Genomic DNA, 18,769 nt, shown 5'->3' with positions numbered 1-18,769 from the left:
TCTCTTAGGGGCTTTCTTCAATCATTTCCTTGGCTTACTTTGTCTCCACTCAGCATCTTCCCTAGTAAGAGAAACACTTGATTCATTTTGTGCCCATCAAGGGTATGCCCTGGGAGCATGAAAATTTGGCTCATGTCTAAAAAAACGGCCTCAGCTCCCAAACAAGCTTTTGGGTTAACAACACAAAAATACAGAACAAGTTTTATTTTGGCCAACAGAACTTGTGCCTGGGCCTATAAAATACAAAGAACTTAGAGCTGGGGAGTCAAGCCATCTCATTCCCACTTCTGTGCTCCCTCTCCAGTGGATAAGCCTCCAGATAAAGAGTGCTGCCCTAGGTTGAGTTCCACTGCAAAAGGAAAGAAAGACCACAGGGTCGCCAGAAAGAGTCAAGCAAACCTCCCAACTAGTGAGCCTTCCTGCAAAAGGAAAGAACTTGGCATTGCTATGGAGTCCTCCCTGGCAGACCCCACCTTCCCTCTTAACCTATATTATCCTCTAGCTATAATGATATTATGAAACTGGGGAACTTCTTTAAGAAAAGAACTCAGGATTACTAAGGAGTCCACTAGGTCTCTCATATGATAACCTACCTCTACCTTCCCTTGGGATGTTCCCTGTCCACATGATTCACAGAACCAGTGAAAGGATGGGCCAATGCTACTTCTCTACTTTGTGATGGCTTCCTGTGCCAATCCTTCCCTCTTTCTGCATCTCTATCAGGAGATGCTCCTCTCCAAGTCTGAGATGCAATAGTCCCTTTGCTCGTCCCCAGCAAGTTTTCTTGGGAGCTTCTGGCATTTTTGTCTTCATTTGGTGCCAGATCCTCAAGACTCATGATTTCCCGCCATGGTTCCCTGTCCCACAGTCCCTTGGAAGGAGGAGATCTCAGGATGCTCAGGTCTCCCTCCAGAGACCTGAGCCCATGTCTGTGTGAAGCTCCTCTCTCGCTAGGTCTTTGCCTTCCTCCAAATCCTCCCTTTCCTGCTTAGGGACACATAAGTCAAGTATCCATTGGCAAAGTCAAGAGGAGAAAAGGGTCAATTGTCAGGCTAGTTCTGGGGAAAGAAAACCTGCCCTTTGTTCTGGCCTTCTGGCCAGAACTGGCCTTCTGTGAACTGGTTGGAACACAGATACCTGAACCAGGGGTGCCATAGAAAAGAAAGGGAAGCCTTCTCCACCTCTTTTTCTAGCTTGGTTACATGCTAGACTGGCAAAGACTGACATACTAGATGGTAGGACATGGCCAGCCACCTGCCATCGAAGTAGCCTGCTCCCAGCAAAGAGGATACACCCAACTTACCTAATATAAAGCCAACAGCTCCAAGCAAAGAGGGAACGAAGGGATTTTCATTTATCAACCAAGTATCCCAGTGGCTTTTGGTTGGCATCTTGAGAAAAAGGATTTTACCAGGGGCTTTGATCAAGATTGGTTTGCAACATCCAACAGCATCATTTTTGTCGTGCCTAACTTCCCAGGTGCCCTGACCACAGCATGACTGAGATGGCACTGTTCCCTTGGACCTGCTGTCAGCTCATTCACGCACCAAAAAGCTCTGACCTTCCAGCTAGGAGACAGACCTGTCTATTGCTGTCTGTTGGCAGAAAAAAAGACTGTGCAGAGGGTCTTCGGGGGAAGTTGGGAGGTGAGAGGGTGCCTAAGAATATGGGAGGGAGAACTCATTTCCTGTGTCTTTGGAGTTTAAGGGCTTTTATTTTCGATGAAAGCCCACTTGAAGCCCCTAAGGAACTAGCCTGGTTTCTGCCACTTATTGCCTACTTGGCCAAGGCTTTGAAGATGAAGAGGCAAGAAATGACAAATGGGAGAGGGCGCTGAGCCTGTAGAGAACTGTGTACCAGCTCTACGTAGGGAGGGCATGGTAGAACTAAAGCCCCTAAAGGAGAACTAGGACACGAGATGGAAAGAACTCCATAGTTGTGATTAGGCGGATGGTTATGTCAAAGGTGGCCAGTCAAATCAAAGAAGGCTTAATTAGGGCCTAATGTCCCAGGTCACTAGTGGAGGCAGGCTCCCTTTGTTGGGGCCACACATGCCTCAGGAAGGGCTGCCTGGTTTGGGGACTGGGAGCTAGTCCACGCCCTGTCCACCCCCAAGCTACTCCAAGCAGACAGGAATCCGCCTTCCTGCCCTTTTTCCAGAATCACATCTCCCACATCAGCTTCTCAGTGAATGTCGGTCTCCCTCTCTGAGTGTGAGTGAGACATTCCATAGACAAGCCAGCAGAGGAGGGTGGAGACTCTAGCCTAGACCCTGGGGAAGCCCAGCTTGGAGGCCCAGGGCTGGGCCTTCCCCATCTCTGAAGGAGCTTCCAGCTTTAAATCAAAATGAGCCAGGATGCTGAGAGCCACACCCCTGTCCCAAGCCAGCAGAACAACCACTCACAGGAATCATATAGGTCACACTCATTTTTCATAAAGCTTTAAGATTTAATTTCGCATAATGGGGGGAGGGTGGCAGATGGGGGAGGACTAAGGAGGTCAAGGCCCGTCAAACCTGCCCTCCCAGCTGAACTACTCTGATGCCCCAGCTCCTACATGCCAGTCTGTGGTGGCTGGGTGGGCACTGTGGGAAAGGCCCTGAAGGGATGGCCCCTACTTCCTGGCTCACCACATTGCAGAAAGGAGACGGGTGCCAGTTCTGGCCCTCTTGGTGCTGGCACAGGGCCTGCAGCCAGGGGAAATGGGCTCCTTTGACCATCAAATCCCAGGCTTCCTCTAAGGCACAGTTCAGCTGCTGCCTCCCACACACAAAGCCTTTCCTGCCTCCCCCACCCCCATCAGGCTCTGCATGATCTCCCTCTCAAAATAACTTTGGTAAGATGTGAGCAAGATGCTCGACTTCCCAGGACCTCAGTTTACTCATCTGTAAGATGGAGGGGTTGGGCTTGGTGCCGTTTGAATCTACCATCCTTACATCCTCCATCTGGCATTGAAAGCCCTTCCCAATCTGCTCCAATCTAGCTTCCTAGAGAGCTTGCTTATACAATATTCTCTCCAGTAATGTTTTCATCACTATATATGACATTCTATCTCCCGCCTCCATGTCTTTGCACAGGCATTGCCACTCCATGCCCCGAATGCTCTCTCTCCTCATCTCTGCTTCTTAGAACTCCATTAGTTCCAAGGCTTCCCTCAAGTGGCGCCTCCTCCAAGAGGCCACCCCTAATTCCCTCAACCGCTAATGCCTCACTTCCTGAAATGAATAAATAGCAGCTAGCCTACAAAGCATTTTACATATGTTGTCTCAATAATCCTGTGAGATGGGCACTATTGTTAAGCCCATTTTACTGATAAAGAAACCGAGGCAGAAATTAAATTGCTTGACCAGGGTCACACTATTAATAAATCTCAGTCAGGATTTGAACTCAGGTCTTCCTGCCTTTGGGTCCAGTGCTCTAGCCTCTGTGGCACTCCCTCACTGCCTGCATGTTATAGCATATGTATTTTTTATCTACTTAGAGGTACATGTGTCCATATCTCCCCAGCAGAGTGGAAGCTCCTTAAGGGCAGGGCCATTTTCCCTTTTGTCTTTCTATCCCCAGCACCTGGCACAGAGTAGGCACCTAAAGGTGGCTGTCAAATTGAAATGAATGTGCCACATCGAGGCTATGGGGACATCTGCGGTACAACAAGGCCCTGGCAAAAATTAGACAGCACACGGTCAGGCGGTAGCAATTGGGATGGTACTTTAATTACCGGGAACGTTCCCGATTAATCGCCCAAAGTCTACTTAAACAGTAAGTCAGTCATCCACCATCATGAGGGGGGAAGCTGAGCAAAGGGAAGCCTCTAAGTGGATCGTTTTTCTCTGAAAATTGTATTTGAAACCAAAGAGCCATAGCCCAGAGCTTTATGGGTTTCTAATTAGCGTCACAAAGGAAACCCAGCAAAGTGGAGAGGGCCAGTCCCAGCAGCTAGGCCTGTCTCAGACACCATCAGCCACCCAGATGGATTGCCATCTGAGATCAGGTAGGGCCCAAGAGCTACTGCTTTGATTCTTGCCCCTTCTCCCCATTCGCCCACACACTACAGAAGATGCCAGCTGGAGCCACTTTTACTGCCTGATTACTCTGTGAGCAACAGGATTTGAACTCTGGACCCTCCTAACTACAGGTCTAAGATTCCTTCCGCTAAACCTTACTTAGCTGTGTGACTCTGGACAAATTTGTCTCCATTTCTCCATCTAGTCACTGCATACGGACAGTATCCACATCCCCTTGGCTTTGACTAGACCCCTAACCCTTCTGGAGAGAAGTTATCCTTTGAGAAAACAGAGGTGGCATTTACAGCATCATAGACAGAGCTGGAAGAGGTCAGAGTAATCAGAGTCCAACCCTTTATTTTACGGAGGAGGAAACCGAGACCCACAGAGAGAGTTTGCCTTAAATCACTTGGGCACTGGACTCCATTGAGCCTCCCAATGGGTTTTGGATCCCAGAATAAAAATACTGATTGATGTGCCGTTAGTAATAATAGCAGGTCCCCTGGTTCAAAACCATATCTTTCCATTTGCACATCAGCGATAGGGCAGCTTCTGGGCCTACCTTGATTTAGTTTATCAACAACCGCAACCTGCCTTTTCCAAGCTGGAGGCATGGGCCTTTTCCAAGAAGCTGATTTTAAAATTAAATTAAAATCCAAAACCATTCTTTTGGTTCACCTCCCAGATTAGAGCAACTGACAGCCTCATTAATGATTAAAAACAGCAGGTGGGGAGGTTCTGGAACAGGTTGACCAGTCTAAAGAGCATGGAAACAGCCTCCATCCTCATTTCCCTCTTTGCCATTTGTGCCTAATTTTCACCCAGGCTGACAACATGGGGAAGGAAAAGAGGCTGGGGAGGGAGCCATCCTGGTTGGAGTAGCCATTCTTCCCCACTCTGGGGGGTATCCCTGAGTGGGGACAGCCAGAGTCATTGAAGGTGACCACTGATACTTAGGTGCAAAGTCAGAACATGCAATTGCCTGTGCCCATGTGACCACTCAAGGAGGGAGATAGTACTGCCAACTATGGGCATAGGAAGGAGGTGGCCCCCCAGCTGAGCCTCTGAGGAACCTCTAGGGCAGTGATGGTGAACCTTTTAGAGACCACAGTGCTGTGCCTTACCCCCCCCCAAGACTGAGTGCCCCTTCTTCCCCTCCACACCTTACCCCAAACAGGGGAGGGAGAGATGCACATGGAGAGTGGGAGAAGAGTGGCCTGAGCACTGCACTGGAGGGAGGGAGTAAGCATTTCCATTGGACTTCTGGGCAGAGGGGTAGAAAGACAGAGTGAAGGGGGGAAGGGAACAGCTCTACTAGATTCCCTCTGCCTTTCTAGTAACTAACTCTGGTGGGCAACAGTGCACATGCCCACAGAGAGGTCTCTGCATGCTATCTTTGGCACACATGCCATAGGTTCACCATCACAGCTCTAGGGGATTCTAAACTGGGAGGACCCTGTGAAGAGAGGGTTCCAGGCCTGCGGGGGGGGGGGGGCAGTGTGTGCAAAGGCAAGAAACAGTGCTACATTCAGAGAAGAGTGAGGAGATTTGGTATGGCTGTTGAACAGAAGAGTTCCTGATGGAAAGCAATGTGCATGCCGCAAGACTTTTGAAAAGCTCAAGCTACATGGTGGCTAGTGTTCAAAGTCATGCTGAAGAGTGTGTCTTTTATCCTGGAGATAATAGGGAGCCATGGAAGCTTCCAAACCAGGGGTGTGAGTACCTCAGCCAGATGAATGCTTAGGGAAGATGATTTGGGGGTCAGCTGTCTGAAGGAAGGGTGGGGTTGGGGAGAGGATGAAAGCCAGGAGTCCAAAGAGGAGGCTGTTGCAATAGACTAGGTGAGAAGTGATAAGGGTCTGACTTGGGTGGAGGAGATGTGAGCCAAGAGAAGGGGGCCAGATGGATGGAGAGCTGGGCTGGGGGTGAGCCACCAGATCTCTTTCAACTCTTGCCTGGAACCCTACGGTCATGAATTAGTATGCCAGCAATCAACCAACTTGGCAAGCCAAGCGGCTCTGAGGGAAGCCAGCAGCCCCGATTTCCTGATTGCTATTAAGTGAGCAGCCCCCGAATATTTGTGCACCCTTTGAACCAAAGCAGATTACAAATCTGCTCGGCGGGACCTAGGCTATTAGTGAGGAAGAGCCTAGAGCTAAGCTGCCAGTGGGGGGGAGCCCGTTTTAGGGTTATAACTTCAACCAGCACACTGAGATCGAGGCACCAGAAGAGACTCATTCCTGCTAGGAGGTGGGGGGGGGCAGGATGCCAGGCAAGTACAAAGGCCTGAACTCCAGACAAATCAGCATTGTTTCAGATTTAACAGCTTGCATGTTTATTGTCTAAACTGTAGTGAAGGGTAATGGAGGAGAACCATTGCTTCTGTCTCCTAGGGACCCCACACAAAATCAGTGCCTCTCAGGAGGCCACCTCAATGAGACAAAACTCTGAATGAATTGGGAAGTACCGCCAGTTCATTATCTGCTCTATTCCCTCATTACCTGCAGGACGCCAGGCCTTTCCAATCACCTCGGCCATAGACAGAAGCCACGCTTGTGCCACCCACCATGGAGGAGACCTCTGACCTGTGCCTGCTAGAGCAAAGCCAGATGTTTTCTAGGAAACCTGAAGTCTCTTCCCATGAGGGCTGGAGGCAAGGGGGTCAGGCTGTCTACAATGGGAAATCCATCCACCAAGGAATCTGGGAAGCCCGGATGACACATCACAGACCAACCTCCTGGCTCCAAGGCACAAACAAGAATTCAAGGTGGGAAGGACCCAAGAGGTCATCTAGTCTAACCCCAACTTCAACTGGGAAGAATTGCAGATGTCAGGTTGGGTACAGATTGTCAATTATACCCAAGCTACCCAGGGATCCTAGGCCTCACTTCTTAAAGAGACAGCCTAGAGGAAGAGGTTGAATGAGGAGGGGGCCTTATTGATGACTAAAAATCCCCTGCTCAATCTGGTGGTGTTAGACTTGCCAACCTGGCTGGCATTCTCCTGGCTGCTATCCAACCGATGAGAAATGAAAAGGCAGCTGCCTTCCCCAGAGAGAAGAGGCAGAATGGGGAGGGGAGGCAACAGCTAGAACTCTGGGTGGGTATCTTGCCTCTGACACAACTGGTGCTACCTAGGACATCGTTTCGGAGCTTCGTCACCTAGAAGGTGAGGGAGCGGAATCAGATGGCCTCTGAGATTTCTTGCAGGTCCAGAATTAGGATTCTATGACACTCTGTGGTCATGCCTGAATCCAAGTTCACAGAAGCCAGGAGAGCAAGCTCTTAACTGACTCCAAAAAGGGACAAATGGAGGCAGAAAGGCTTTGGAGAAGAACTCTGGCCTTGAGAAAGTAGGGAAACCCAGGGCTCCCTTTTCTGGGGTCCAGAAAGTCAGACTGATCAAGACTGATCATAAACAAGAGATCTATGGGAGGGATGAACATTGGGGCCGAACCTCACCACGTTTGACATGCCTCTGCCAAGTATGGATGCCCCAGATAACATTCCAGGGACCTGAACATTCTAAATGAGGATGGCATAGCCGGGATAGGCCTGAAGCAAAGCTTAATTTCTCCCAGCTCTCAATTTACAGTAATGTCCCATTTTCCCTCATCATGGCAAAGTTACTAAACATGGCTCTAAGCCACTCCTATTGCCATGGAGAAAATAACATTCAATATAATGGGTAAGAAAAAGCCAATGAGGAAAATAAGCTATTGGCAGAGAAATTTGACTTTAGAAGGATTTATGGGAGAGTGGAAAGATGGCTGTTACCTTAGTCCCTAAGGAAGGATTCCCCACCCTAAGAACCACTCCTCATTTCCTGTGGCTTTGTTAGCTTTGCCCATTTGTCACGGCTGCCCCATGGCTCAATGGATAGGCCTTCCCCTGAAAGGACAGAGCTCTTCCTACAACATGCCACCTTGGAATGGGGTCCCAATATCCATGCCTATGTAAAGGGATTGCCCATCGCGTCCAACAGTCCTTTTCAATGCATTTCTCCTTTGCACTCTAACAATCTTAATCTCTTTGTAGATCCCCAAGCTGGTCCATCTGTGCTGCCCTTTTACGTGGCCTCTAACCTCCAGTGCCTTCCAAGTGCTTCATGATATGGGACTTTCTTGATACCAGGGCCCTGACTAGAGTTTCCTCTGAGATACTGAAATGGAGAGGGTCCTGGCAGCACCCTTCAACAGTATAGTAACAGTTGAGCTTAGCAACAAGTTAGACCAAATAATGAAAGTAGGAAGCTACCAGCTGGGGCACACCACACCCCCAGGGAATTCCTTCTGATGTAGCCATGGTGCAGTGGCCTTACTTTCCGCCTCCAAAGGTCTCTGTCTCCTCCTGCCTCAACTGAATCTGTCTTAAAAAGCAGCCGATGAGGAGATGCCTCAAGTGCCGCTCACCCAAGTCTGGACGTGTTCTGTGAAACTTGCCCCAGGCACAAACGATGCTGGTAACAGCCAGCATAACCCATGAAAGTCCCCGGCTTGCTTTCATCTTCGGGGCTGTTGAGTCACCTGCCACCCATCTTTGCTTCTTCCACAAGTGAGTTTTAAGACAGCTCCAAGTTCCTAGTGGGCAAGGACAGCATTTCGACAGAACGGGAATCTGACAGAACACATCGGAACGCTCCTCTCATCACGCATGTGGTACTGAACTGGACGCAGAGCCATCTGAAATGAGCTCCTGGATAAAGGGGCCTGTGCCAACATGAGGACACAAAACAACTGCTAGCAGCCAGGCTTCCATTACTTACAGACAACTTCTATCCCTGCGAATGACTTGCCAATAAAACATAAAGGACACTGGAAGGAGGCCAATTTGGGAAAGCAGAGATGTGGACGCAGTCAAGGACAGCCCTCACCTGTCCCGTTTCCCACCTGCACAGCCCTTTTTGAGATGAAAAGCATACAGTAGTGGGTGGGGAGACTTTGACCAAGAATCAGACCCCTAACAGGGCAGAATGAAGCTGCACTTGCTAGTTGACACGTTCTCCACCACCACAAGGGAACGGCGGGACAAGCATGAGATCCCAGAGCACTCATCCTATGGGGGCATTGACAAAAGACACGAAGCAAATTCAGCATGCCAGAAGGCTCCCAAACTTGAGCTGGAAGGGACCTCCAAGGGCCCTCTAAAGCCCTTTATTTTATGCCTGAGGAAACGAAGATCCACAAAGGTCATGCTGCAAGAAAGGAGCATAGCTGGAATTCAAACCCAGGTCCTTTGACCTCACAAGAGGGCTCTTTCCCCTCTGCCACAGTGAGGCTGGCACTATTCAGAACCTAAAAGCAAATGGTGAAACAACAAGAGATAATCTTTTTATCACTGAGAAGTGAGCAAAGTGCTTTAAATGCATGGTCTCACTTGAGCCTCACAACAACCCCGTGATGGTGGAACAGGGGATATTATTATCCCCATTTTACAGATAAGCAAACTGAGGCCCAGAGACATTCAGCAACTTGTTCAAGACCATAAAGAAAGCAAATGTGAGAGCTAAGATTCAAACCATTAGGCCTGAGCCTTCTATCCAAGGCCAGGAGCAATGGAGAAAACAGTTTCACTTTCGACACCAATAATGGCACTATCTGGCCCATTCAGTGCCCAAATGGCTTATAGATAACAACTGTCTGCATCTCGGCATCGTTTGGGGTATATGGAGTCATACATTGGCGGGCCTTAGATGATAAGTGCCATGTGCCTGAGACAAACAGTAAAGGCTACCCAAATGAAGGCCATGAAAATCACTTAGATGTCGGATGACCAGTGGGCACATATGTTCCTACGGTGAAGAAATGAAACTTCATTAGCTGCAACGTTTGCCAGGCAAGTGACGGCACTACCAAAAAAAACCACCATTCTGTAGGAGCCCAACTGGGGTTAGTAGGGGGAGCTAACTCCATGAATTGCAAAACAGTATACCCAGTGCAAAGATGCTAATTCAGGTCCTAGGGGAGCTAATCAACTTCTTTGTTGAAGTCAAGATAAAACTTTTTGACAGCGAATGCGCCTCTGATAAAATGGAATTTTCAATGACTCTGCCTAACATCTGGTTGGGCGCCAGCACTCCAGGCGCACAGCGAGGGGCCCCCCCTTGCCCACTCGGCAGGGTGGGAACATGGTCTAGGAGGAGCCGTCCCCCTATTTCACCAAGAGACTAATTGAAAGGAGTTGGGGCACAAGTAGCAGAGGGAGCTAGCAGGAGGGGCAGCCAGGCACCGGCTGGGCGTTTTGTTAAAAGGTGGGAGGAAAGGCAATTGTGAACATGGGGTGGGGGTGGGGGAGATAAATGTCAAGAGTCTAAATGTCTTAATGCAGACATGTGAAGGGAGTCTGAACTATCTAGCTAGCAAGCTGCCTACGGCACAGGCCTCCCAGTGCTGCTTGTAACCGCAGCTGCAGTCAGAGCAGGGCTGATCCCCAGGCCCCATTTTTTAACCCAACCAACGTGTTTGCTGAATGAAGCATGGCTAAGAAAACCAGTAAAGAGAGTGGGTGAGGAAAAGGGCCCAGCAAACACCACTCCCAGCTACTGGCCCATCACAGCACTTGGGCATTCTGGGTAGGTCCAGTCGGTAATGGGAGAGAAATGTTCCTGAGCATGTCTATCTGCACCATCCATTTGGTGTCAATTAACAGGGGAGGGAAAACAATCCAGTGTTGTAATGAACTCCATATTAGAGCAATTACAGTCATCTTTTCGCTTGATGAATTTATAATCAATGATTAAGATCAGAAGGTAAGAGACACTGGGTGGGATTCCCATTTTGAAACAGAAAAGCTCACTGGGCATGAAACAGGAATTTGCAAGCTTAGGCTATGTTCCCTGTATGATGGCAGGAATCGCACTTAAATAAGCCCGGTGGGAAATCCCAAGTCACATCAAACAGACAGGTCTCCATCACAGAATCTCAGCAAGGAGAAATGGCAGCATCCATGAGGACCAGCTCCTACTCCAAAAAAGGATTCCTCAGATCTCCAATTTCCCTTGCAAGGGATCCTCCAGCCTCTACTTGAAGACCTCCAGCGAGAGGCACCCACCACAGCCCCAGGTGATCCAGGTCACCCTTAAGAAGGTTTTCTTGATATAAAGCCTAACATGGCCTCTCCCAACTTCCGGGAACTGGTCTCAATTGTTCTGCCCTTTGGAGCCAAGGACAAGCCCTGTTCCTCTTTCAGGTGATAACGTCTTAAAATCCCAAGCCTAGAAGTCCCTAAGACTTCCCCTCTCCTAACTAAACATCCCCACTTCCTTTAGCTGGTCCCAGACATAGCCTTCAATGTCCACCAATTCAAGCCAAACTCAAAATGATAAGCCCAGTTGGAGCAGATCCCAGTGCGAGGAGCCAGTCACATAAAGGAATAAACCCGCTTCTTCCTCACTTGGATCTCAGAAAGTGGTGATACTCAGAGGGAACTGAAACTGAGGCCAGAACAGAACTGGCTGAGAACCTTGGGCACCATCCCCAAGGCCAGAATGAAATTCCTTCGGAACAAATTGTTAAGTTCCTACGTGTCAGAGGGTATCACTTACTTGCTCATAAGACATTCAAAAAAGGCAAGGAACAGGCCATAGCATTCTCTATCACCTTCTTTTCTAGGTAGCCAGGACAATAAAGAGCTCGCTAAGTGGCCACAATGCCACATGACAAATGGAGACATATTAGTTCATTGCACCAAGAAGAGCAAGTAGCCTTTGGATTCCTTCATGTGGGAACAAATGGAACTGGACTCAGCCAGTTCACTGACCCAGAGGCCTGTCCTAAGGCTTGCTGGGAGTGAGGCCAAGATTATTATTAGCAAGCCAGGAAGCTGTTCTCTTCTGAGCTTCTCCCTCTTGGACTCCCAGGCCCAGCCCATCAAGATGTTTTGTTGATTTACCAACAGGGAGACAGAGAGTCTCCATGACGCCTATGTGCCATCTGCCCTTGGAAGGCCAACTCTGGCTCCTAAACAATTTCTTTATTCTGGGGTTGAATTGATCAGTTCTGGGCACCCACATCCTTGAACTCTCACGAAGAGCTTCCCAATGGCCAGATTTTTCGGAGGACTGGCTGCAAATGAGAGGCTGGGATGGGATTTCTTCCCATGGTATTTGTAACCTTTTTAAAGGGCTTTGGTCTTGAAGGTGGATGCTCACTAGCCCTGGGGGCCTCGTCAAACCCTTTTGCTAGGACGTGAAGCCATAAGGAACAAGCCTAAGGAAGTTTTTGTCACTGACAGGAAGCGCAGAGTGCAGGGGCTTCCCAGGTAGGTGGGAACAAAGCCACATCCGCTGGCCTCTAGCTCAGACACTCAGTTCTTCAGAATTCTGGCTCACTTTAACATCCCATTCCTGCTCTAGGAAAAAAATTAATGGATGTACCAAATGACCATTCCCCTGGGTCATCCTATCACTCCACTCTCCAACTATGTACAGAGGCCAGAGGCTGACATACAATGAAAGAAGTAAGGGCCAAGACAGGCCTGTTCCGTCCACCTCCCAGCAGAGGCGTGACAGCCACTGGACTTGCTTGTCCCATGTGGCCAAACCTGGGAGAGGAGAGGAAGCGGCTCCAGAGCGATTGCTAGCAATCGGGTTGGGACCATGGCCAATGTGGACCATGCCCCACTATCAGCCCAAGGTTTCCTCTTTCTAGCCCCGGCCCCTGACACAGCCAAGCAACTGTGGCTCCTTTGGGGGGGGATCTTTTCTTAACTCGTTTACATTTGTAGCCTCTGACCCCAGACATTAGGGCAAGCTCCTTAAAGGCAGGGACTGTTTCCCTTATGTCGCCTAACACAGGGCTTTGACCACTTAAATATTTCACAAATTAAACTGAACCAGACGTTCTGGGGGCTCCCATGGGAACAATCAGGGCTCCACAGGGAGCCATGGCATATATATCTGCTCTCCCAGGTACCCTCCAGATCCTCAGGCTGAGCCTAGAGCCCACTTGAGGTGGTAGCAGGCCTGCTCTAGTCCCAGCCTAACTCCACAGGGCAGTGCTGGGTTATGAGGTCTGGTGATGGTGCTCGGAAGGGCCCCCTTTTTAATTCCCCAACTCATAGTAAGTGAGCAAATTTAGGGTTAGAATTTAGAGTCTGTGGGACCAGATCTGAATTGTGCTGGAATCCACAAGGCTAAGGCCACAAGAGTCTGGCACTGCAGGGTTCAAAGGGCCTGGGTCTTGCTGTGGGCCACCTCTGAGTAGGAAATCCCAGCTTCCCAACCCTGGGCCTCTGCTGCAATAGTGCAGCATTAACGGGGGTGCCATTGGAACAGAATGACATCTTCAGGGAGCAATCTGAGTGAGCACCACCAGATCATCTCAAATAAATCTCTTTAGAGGCAGCTGGGTAGCACTACTGTGAATATAGTGCTGGGCATAGAGTCAGGATGTCCTGAATTCAAATCTGGCCTCAGATACTTTACTAGCTAGGGGAGCTTGGACAAGTCATGTAACCTGCTTGCCTCAGTTTCCTCAACTGTAAAATGGTAACAATAGCCCCCATCTCCCAGAGTTGTTGTGCGGATCAAATGAGATACTATTTGTAAAGTACTTAACACAGTGTCTGGCACACAGTAGGTGCTTATCCTCTTTTTTCACCTCCCCTCTTATGAACTGCCACAGAATTATTCTCTAGGGCCATCAGTAGATGTGTTCATGCCCAGGAAAAGGAAGAAACATGCTCAGGTGGAACGTGGGAGTCATGACTTCAAAGGTTTAAAGACAAATTCAGCTCAGAGAGTGGGGAGCCAGGACCCTGGGATACAAGGTCTCAGTGAGGGGAAGGGGGAAGAACCTGGATGGGAAGAACAGGACCAGAAGGGCCAAGGAAGACTTTATCCAGGAACATTTGGGATGGGGAGGAGGTAAGAGAATGCCATATGCTTCCTAGTTGACGTATGTCTTCTTGCTAAGCATACGTGTTCTCTGAATGTCAGTATCCTAGTAAAAAGCCCTCATCACCCCACCCTAGTTATGGTTCTGTTATCCCAGCCAGGCTATAAGTGGGCACCATATAAGGAATAGGTCCATTCTTAGCCTCATTTCACTACAGAGCACATTCTACCAAAAACAAAAACCTTTCAACGAGAATGTCAACGAGAGCAATTTCTCTAAGACACACGACCGTAAATGATAGCGATCCACCTGAATCCCATGACATACTACGAGAATGAAATTGGCCCCATTCCATGCCCAGAGTTCCAGAAATGTTTCATTCCCCCCCTCTTTTGCCATGGTAAAGTTCAATCGAAAGTACCTTCCTGCTTCAATTCAATTCTACCACTGATGGATGAGGAAAGTTGGCAGAACCCAACTACTCATTTCTCTATTTTTTCTGAAGGAGGGAGGAGAAGCTCTTTTTGTTTTTGTTTTGGGGGGGGTATTTAAAGACCATGTAAGAGAATCTATGATAATTCATTCCATTTCTCCCATTTTGGAAAGAGAACCTCTTGCTCAGAGAGGGACACCCTTTATTTTCTCCCTTTGGCCTCATTTAGGAAATCACAACAAAGGCTTTAAATGATGTTTCCAGGGAAACAAAAAGAGCTGAAGCTCATCCGATCCATCAGAACCATATTCTGTCCCATCTTCCTCTAGTCCTTTCTCAAGAGATCTAGAGGCTTCCCAGGACTCCAGCTGAAGCCCAGTCTCTTCACTGAGAAGGACAGGACATTTTCCAAGTATATTTGCATCAGTAAGAAGTTTAAAAATTGACATTTGCACTCAAGTCCATCTGAGCTCAGAGGTGTGGCCTGGCCTTGCCTTGGGTCCCTTAGCTTCTGTCCCATAGTGCTCCTGAGCAATCCTTGCTGAAGGACCGGGCTCCAGTATCTAAAAATTATCTGTTCCTTTATTAAGATTGGAGGCTGCCACCATCCTCCAGGTGGAGGTCAAGTCATGGGCTTTAAGGGATTGCCCCACTATGCAGAATGGTTTCCATGGAACCATCCAAACTTCCATTCTGTGTCTAGTGCCTGTCCTGCTGGCTCCCAGTCTGGAGTTGTGACAAGGCTGAAGCCATGTTTCTCCCCTTGGGAAGCCTACTGAGCTCTGTATGGGGACAGAGCTGCCATGTTCAGCTTCATTAGCTCCAGACTCTACTCAACTCAACTTCTTCTGGCAAGCCTTTAATCCAAAAGCAAAGAGAGCCATTGCCTCGTGATGAGAAGGGCTCTCTTCATGGCATCAGTGTGCCCCACTCCTAAAGGGCAGAAGGTTCCCTTCATGACCTACTCATAAAGAGATAGTCTGGCTCCTCATTAGGACCCCCAGAGCCTTTCAATGCCCACTTAGGCCTCTTAGATCCCTACAGTAGGCCCTCTACCCCTACCCTGGCCAGGCCGCTCCTGAGAGCACAGTCAGTCCCAGAGTATGAACTCTGGGCCCCCTCAGCACTTACCATGGTCAGGAAGCTGAGCTCCCACGGAGGCGCCACTGCTATGCAGGACATCATTGACAGCGGTGTCGCAGTACAGGCCCCGCTGGATGTCATGCTCGCTATCAGTCTGGTCGCTCTCCTCATGCCCGCTGTCCTTCAGGCTATTTCCCTCCAAGTCCTTGAATGTGGAGCTGCTGGGTTGGAGAAAGAACAGTAATTTACTCTCATGGCAGGGCTGACCAGGCAGGTCTCCTGGAGCTGGGGATGATGTCATCTCTCTGAAGCCAGGCCAGCACTTGGAGGGCCTGGGTGTGTGCTGGGGAATCTCTTTAATAGCTACAACTCAGAATTGCCTCGGATACCCCTGCCAGGGCAGGCTTGCCCTTTCATTCATTCATCTTCAAATGCACTCCTATAGGCAACTCGAATTCCCCACGAATTTGAAACAATCACCACAAAGAGGGCGAATTACAGCAGGATTTGTTTCATTCTCACACAAACAAAAGATTGCTGCTGGTCTTCCAGAAAGAAAGGAAAGGGGATCGAAATTGGAAACCAAGGGAAAGGAGGTGCAGGGACTGGAGGTCAGCTTTTTAACTGCCGTTGAAAGGAAGAAAGAAAATGAGAGGGAGGAGGGAGAAGCCTGCTAAGTGAAAGGTAGGGTGGATGCCAGAGGCAGAAAGTGCCTCCACAGAACTATAGATGGAGGCTCAGGGCCTACCGTCTGGCCTGGCACATTTATTTAGGTCGTAACCTATGATTTTACTGGAATAGGGCACTCCTCTGAAGCAGGAAAGTGGCTTTAAGCTTAGAAAGTGGCTCAGGGCACTGTGAGGGTGGGCAACCTGCCTAGGAGCCCATAGCCTGCATGTGTCAGTTCCCTGACTATTAATAGATGCTTGTTGAATCAAAATGACATTAAATAAACGAGTATTTGAGGTCAACGACTCTTGCCATGGATGAATCTAATCAGACAGAAAAGGCAGCAAAGCAGCCCCTGCCAAGAAGTGGCCCCCTCCACCAACCCTACTGCAGGGCCTTACTGAAAATGGCAGGTCTATCCAAGGAGGCCCCACTAGCTATCCCGCCAAATATCTGTTCAGATAGAATCTGCTGCCTGTGCTATACCATGGACCATCAATTATGCATCTGAAGCGCATAGTGGGTAGCAGAATCCACTCTCCCAGTCGCTGTGGGAAAAGCAGAGGCACACATGACAAGAATGAAGGAACACTCAAGTAGCCAAGGCACATGTGTGAATTCCAGTGAAAACCACAGGACCACAGAAGAAAGACCTCGATGAGAGGACTTGTAACGTCCACTTGATCTTCTCAATCTGAACTACGATCAGCCTGGCTCCTAAGGGGCTCTGATTGGTGACATTCAATTAGTAGGATGGCAAGCATCACTGTTGACACAACAAAACAACAGTCACCCTCCACTCAGGGTCAAAAGGGATCCCCCTCAACTGAGAATGGGACAATGTACTTTTCAAGTGAAGAATGACTCAACAGGTTGTAGAACATGAAAGCAACTGAAAATTACTGGGCCACAAGAAACAGTGAACCTGGAGAATGCCAAGAAGCATGTGAAGACACATGAACGGATGTAGGGTGAAGGGAGAAGAAACAGGAACACCATCTGCACTGTGATGGAAATGGAAAAAACAACAAACTGAAAGTTGTCTAGTTAGAATGACCAAGCTTGGCCCTGGAGAAGAGAGGAGGATACAACTCTTCTTTGCCAAGTTGGAGCTCCATTCCTGGGCTAGAGGAATATTACATATAACCTAATCTTCAAAAAGCATTTAGTAAGTGCCTACAAAAGAAGCAGATAGGAGACTCAGAGGATAGAGCATTGAGTGTCTGGCATCAGAAAGATGAGTGACCCTGGGCAAGTCATTTCATCTCTGTATCTTTGCCAAGAAAATGCCATGGACAGTATTGGTGTCCACTGAGTCATGAAGAGTCAAACAAGACTGGAAAAAATCCAAGTGCCTACTTTGTGCCCTGGGTGCTGGGGATGCAAAACCAGGAATGAAACATTTCCTGCCCTCAAGGACCCCTTACACCATTCTCTATCAGCATCCATTTGAGGCAGTGCTGAACTGTTCTTTTTTCCTCATCTTTAAAAATTCTTTGCCACAATGGCCAGCTTGTAAGGTAGGAGAGTAGAGGGGGATGATTGGAGGTGAAAGTGACATCCATAGAACAGTCAAGAAGGATATGGCCAGCATTCACATAGAAATGGCACACAATCTGCATCTACAAGCTGAGCTAAAAGGGACCTCAGAGGCCAACTAGTCCAGCCTCCTCATTTGACAGCTGAGGAAACTGAGGTCCAGAGAAGGAAATCCACCCATGACACAGTTCAACAGAGCCAAGCTGGGGAGCCTCTTTCTCCTACGATGCCACACTGTCTCCTGGCAGAGGGTAGCTAAACTAGGGATTCCAGAATTACATGGAGACACAGAGTCTGATTAAACGAAGCAGCAGCTACTAGGAGGAGATCCAGGAGTGGGAGTCCTTGAGATGAATGTCTGTGTGTGTTCTCCTCTGCAAAAGCAAGGGAGTGGCTATGGACACCAGTTCATCTTGCAGCAGTTAACATGCTGAGAGTTCGGCTTGCCAATCTGCCAAAAGAAGAGCCGTTTGCCCTCATCTTGTAAAGATAGTTGGGGCTTAATGAATGGAGCTGTGTAAGGTTTTTTAAGACCTAGAAGGAAAGATGCTGCAAATTATAGAGCAGCCTGGCAAATACCCCGAGCAAATAACAATTTATGTCCAGCATAAAAATTGCTGATTTCATTTTCTTTATTGCCTGTAAGTCTCCCGGGGGAAGAAAGCCTTGAAAACCCATTAGTCAGATGTTAGCACTGATTCAGCCTTAAGCTAGGGGGAATCCTATCCAACAGATCAGGGTCCCAAAGGGAAGGGCCCAAGTCTTTCTAAGTGATCAAGTCTCTCTGTAGAAGTGCTTAATGAAGATTTCTCAGAAATGACAATGAAGTGTTCTAGGTTTCATTTGGAGGTGACAGATAGCTGATTGCATCGAGCCCCAGAATACCATTAGAGGCTCCTAAATGAGATCCAGGAACCCTCCAAAGAGTTTGGCCTAGCCATCTACACAAAAGAATCCAAGTGGATGAAGAATGCCTTTTGTCCAGATTATGATATGTATTCGGATGGATGGGCCATGGAGCAGAGCCACTGGTACATTGATCGTGAGCAAAAACTACAAATGAACAATGAGCCGGGCCCAAGTCTAAACAGGAGGTAGAGAGGGCTAGATGGCCTTTGGAAAACTGGTCAGTGCTTTAAGTGACCCCTAAGCTTCCCCCTAACCCATCTCTTCAGCATCGCTATTCTTCTAGTTGTGCTGCAATGGC

At 48.6% G+C, this 18,769-nt stretch overlaps 1 protein-coding gene across 4 annotated transcripts in view; it reads right to left on the bottom strand.

Annotated features, from left to right (window-relative positions):
* PCDH19 (protocadherin 19) overlaps positions 1 to 18,769 on the bottom strand; it is a 113,454-nt gene that overhangs the window by 23,691 nt on the left and 70,994 nt on the right. For 2 of the 4 annotated variants that reach the window (XM_056809644.1, XM_007507516.2), the window contains one exon: positions 15,403 to 15,575. In XM_056809644.1, the coding sequence (XP_056665622.1) occupies positions 15,403 to 15,575 (173 nt within the window). The remainder of the gene's footprint in view (positions 1 to 15,402; positions 15,576 to 18,769) is intronic. The other 2 variants (XM_056809645.1, XM_056809647.1) reach the window with 1 other exon arrangement.

This window comes from Monodelphis domestica, chromosome X (genome assembly GCF_027887165.1).
Source record: "Monodelphis domestica isolate mMonDom1 chromosome X, mMonDom1.pri, whole genome shotgun sequence".
NCBI classification, from domain to species: domain Eukaryota; kingdom Metazoa; phylum Chordata; class Mammalia; order Didelphimorphia; family Didelphidae; genus Monodelphis; species Monodelphis domestica.
This window is presented reverse-complemented; position numbering and strand designations above follow the sequence as displayed.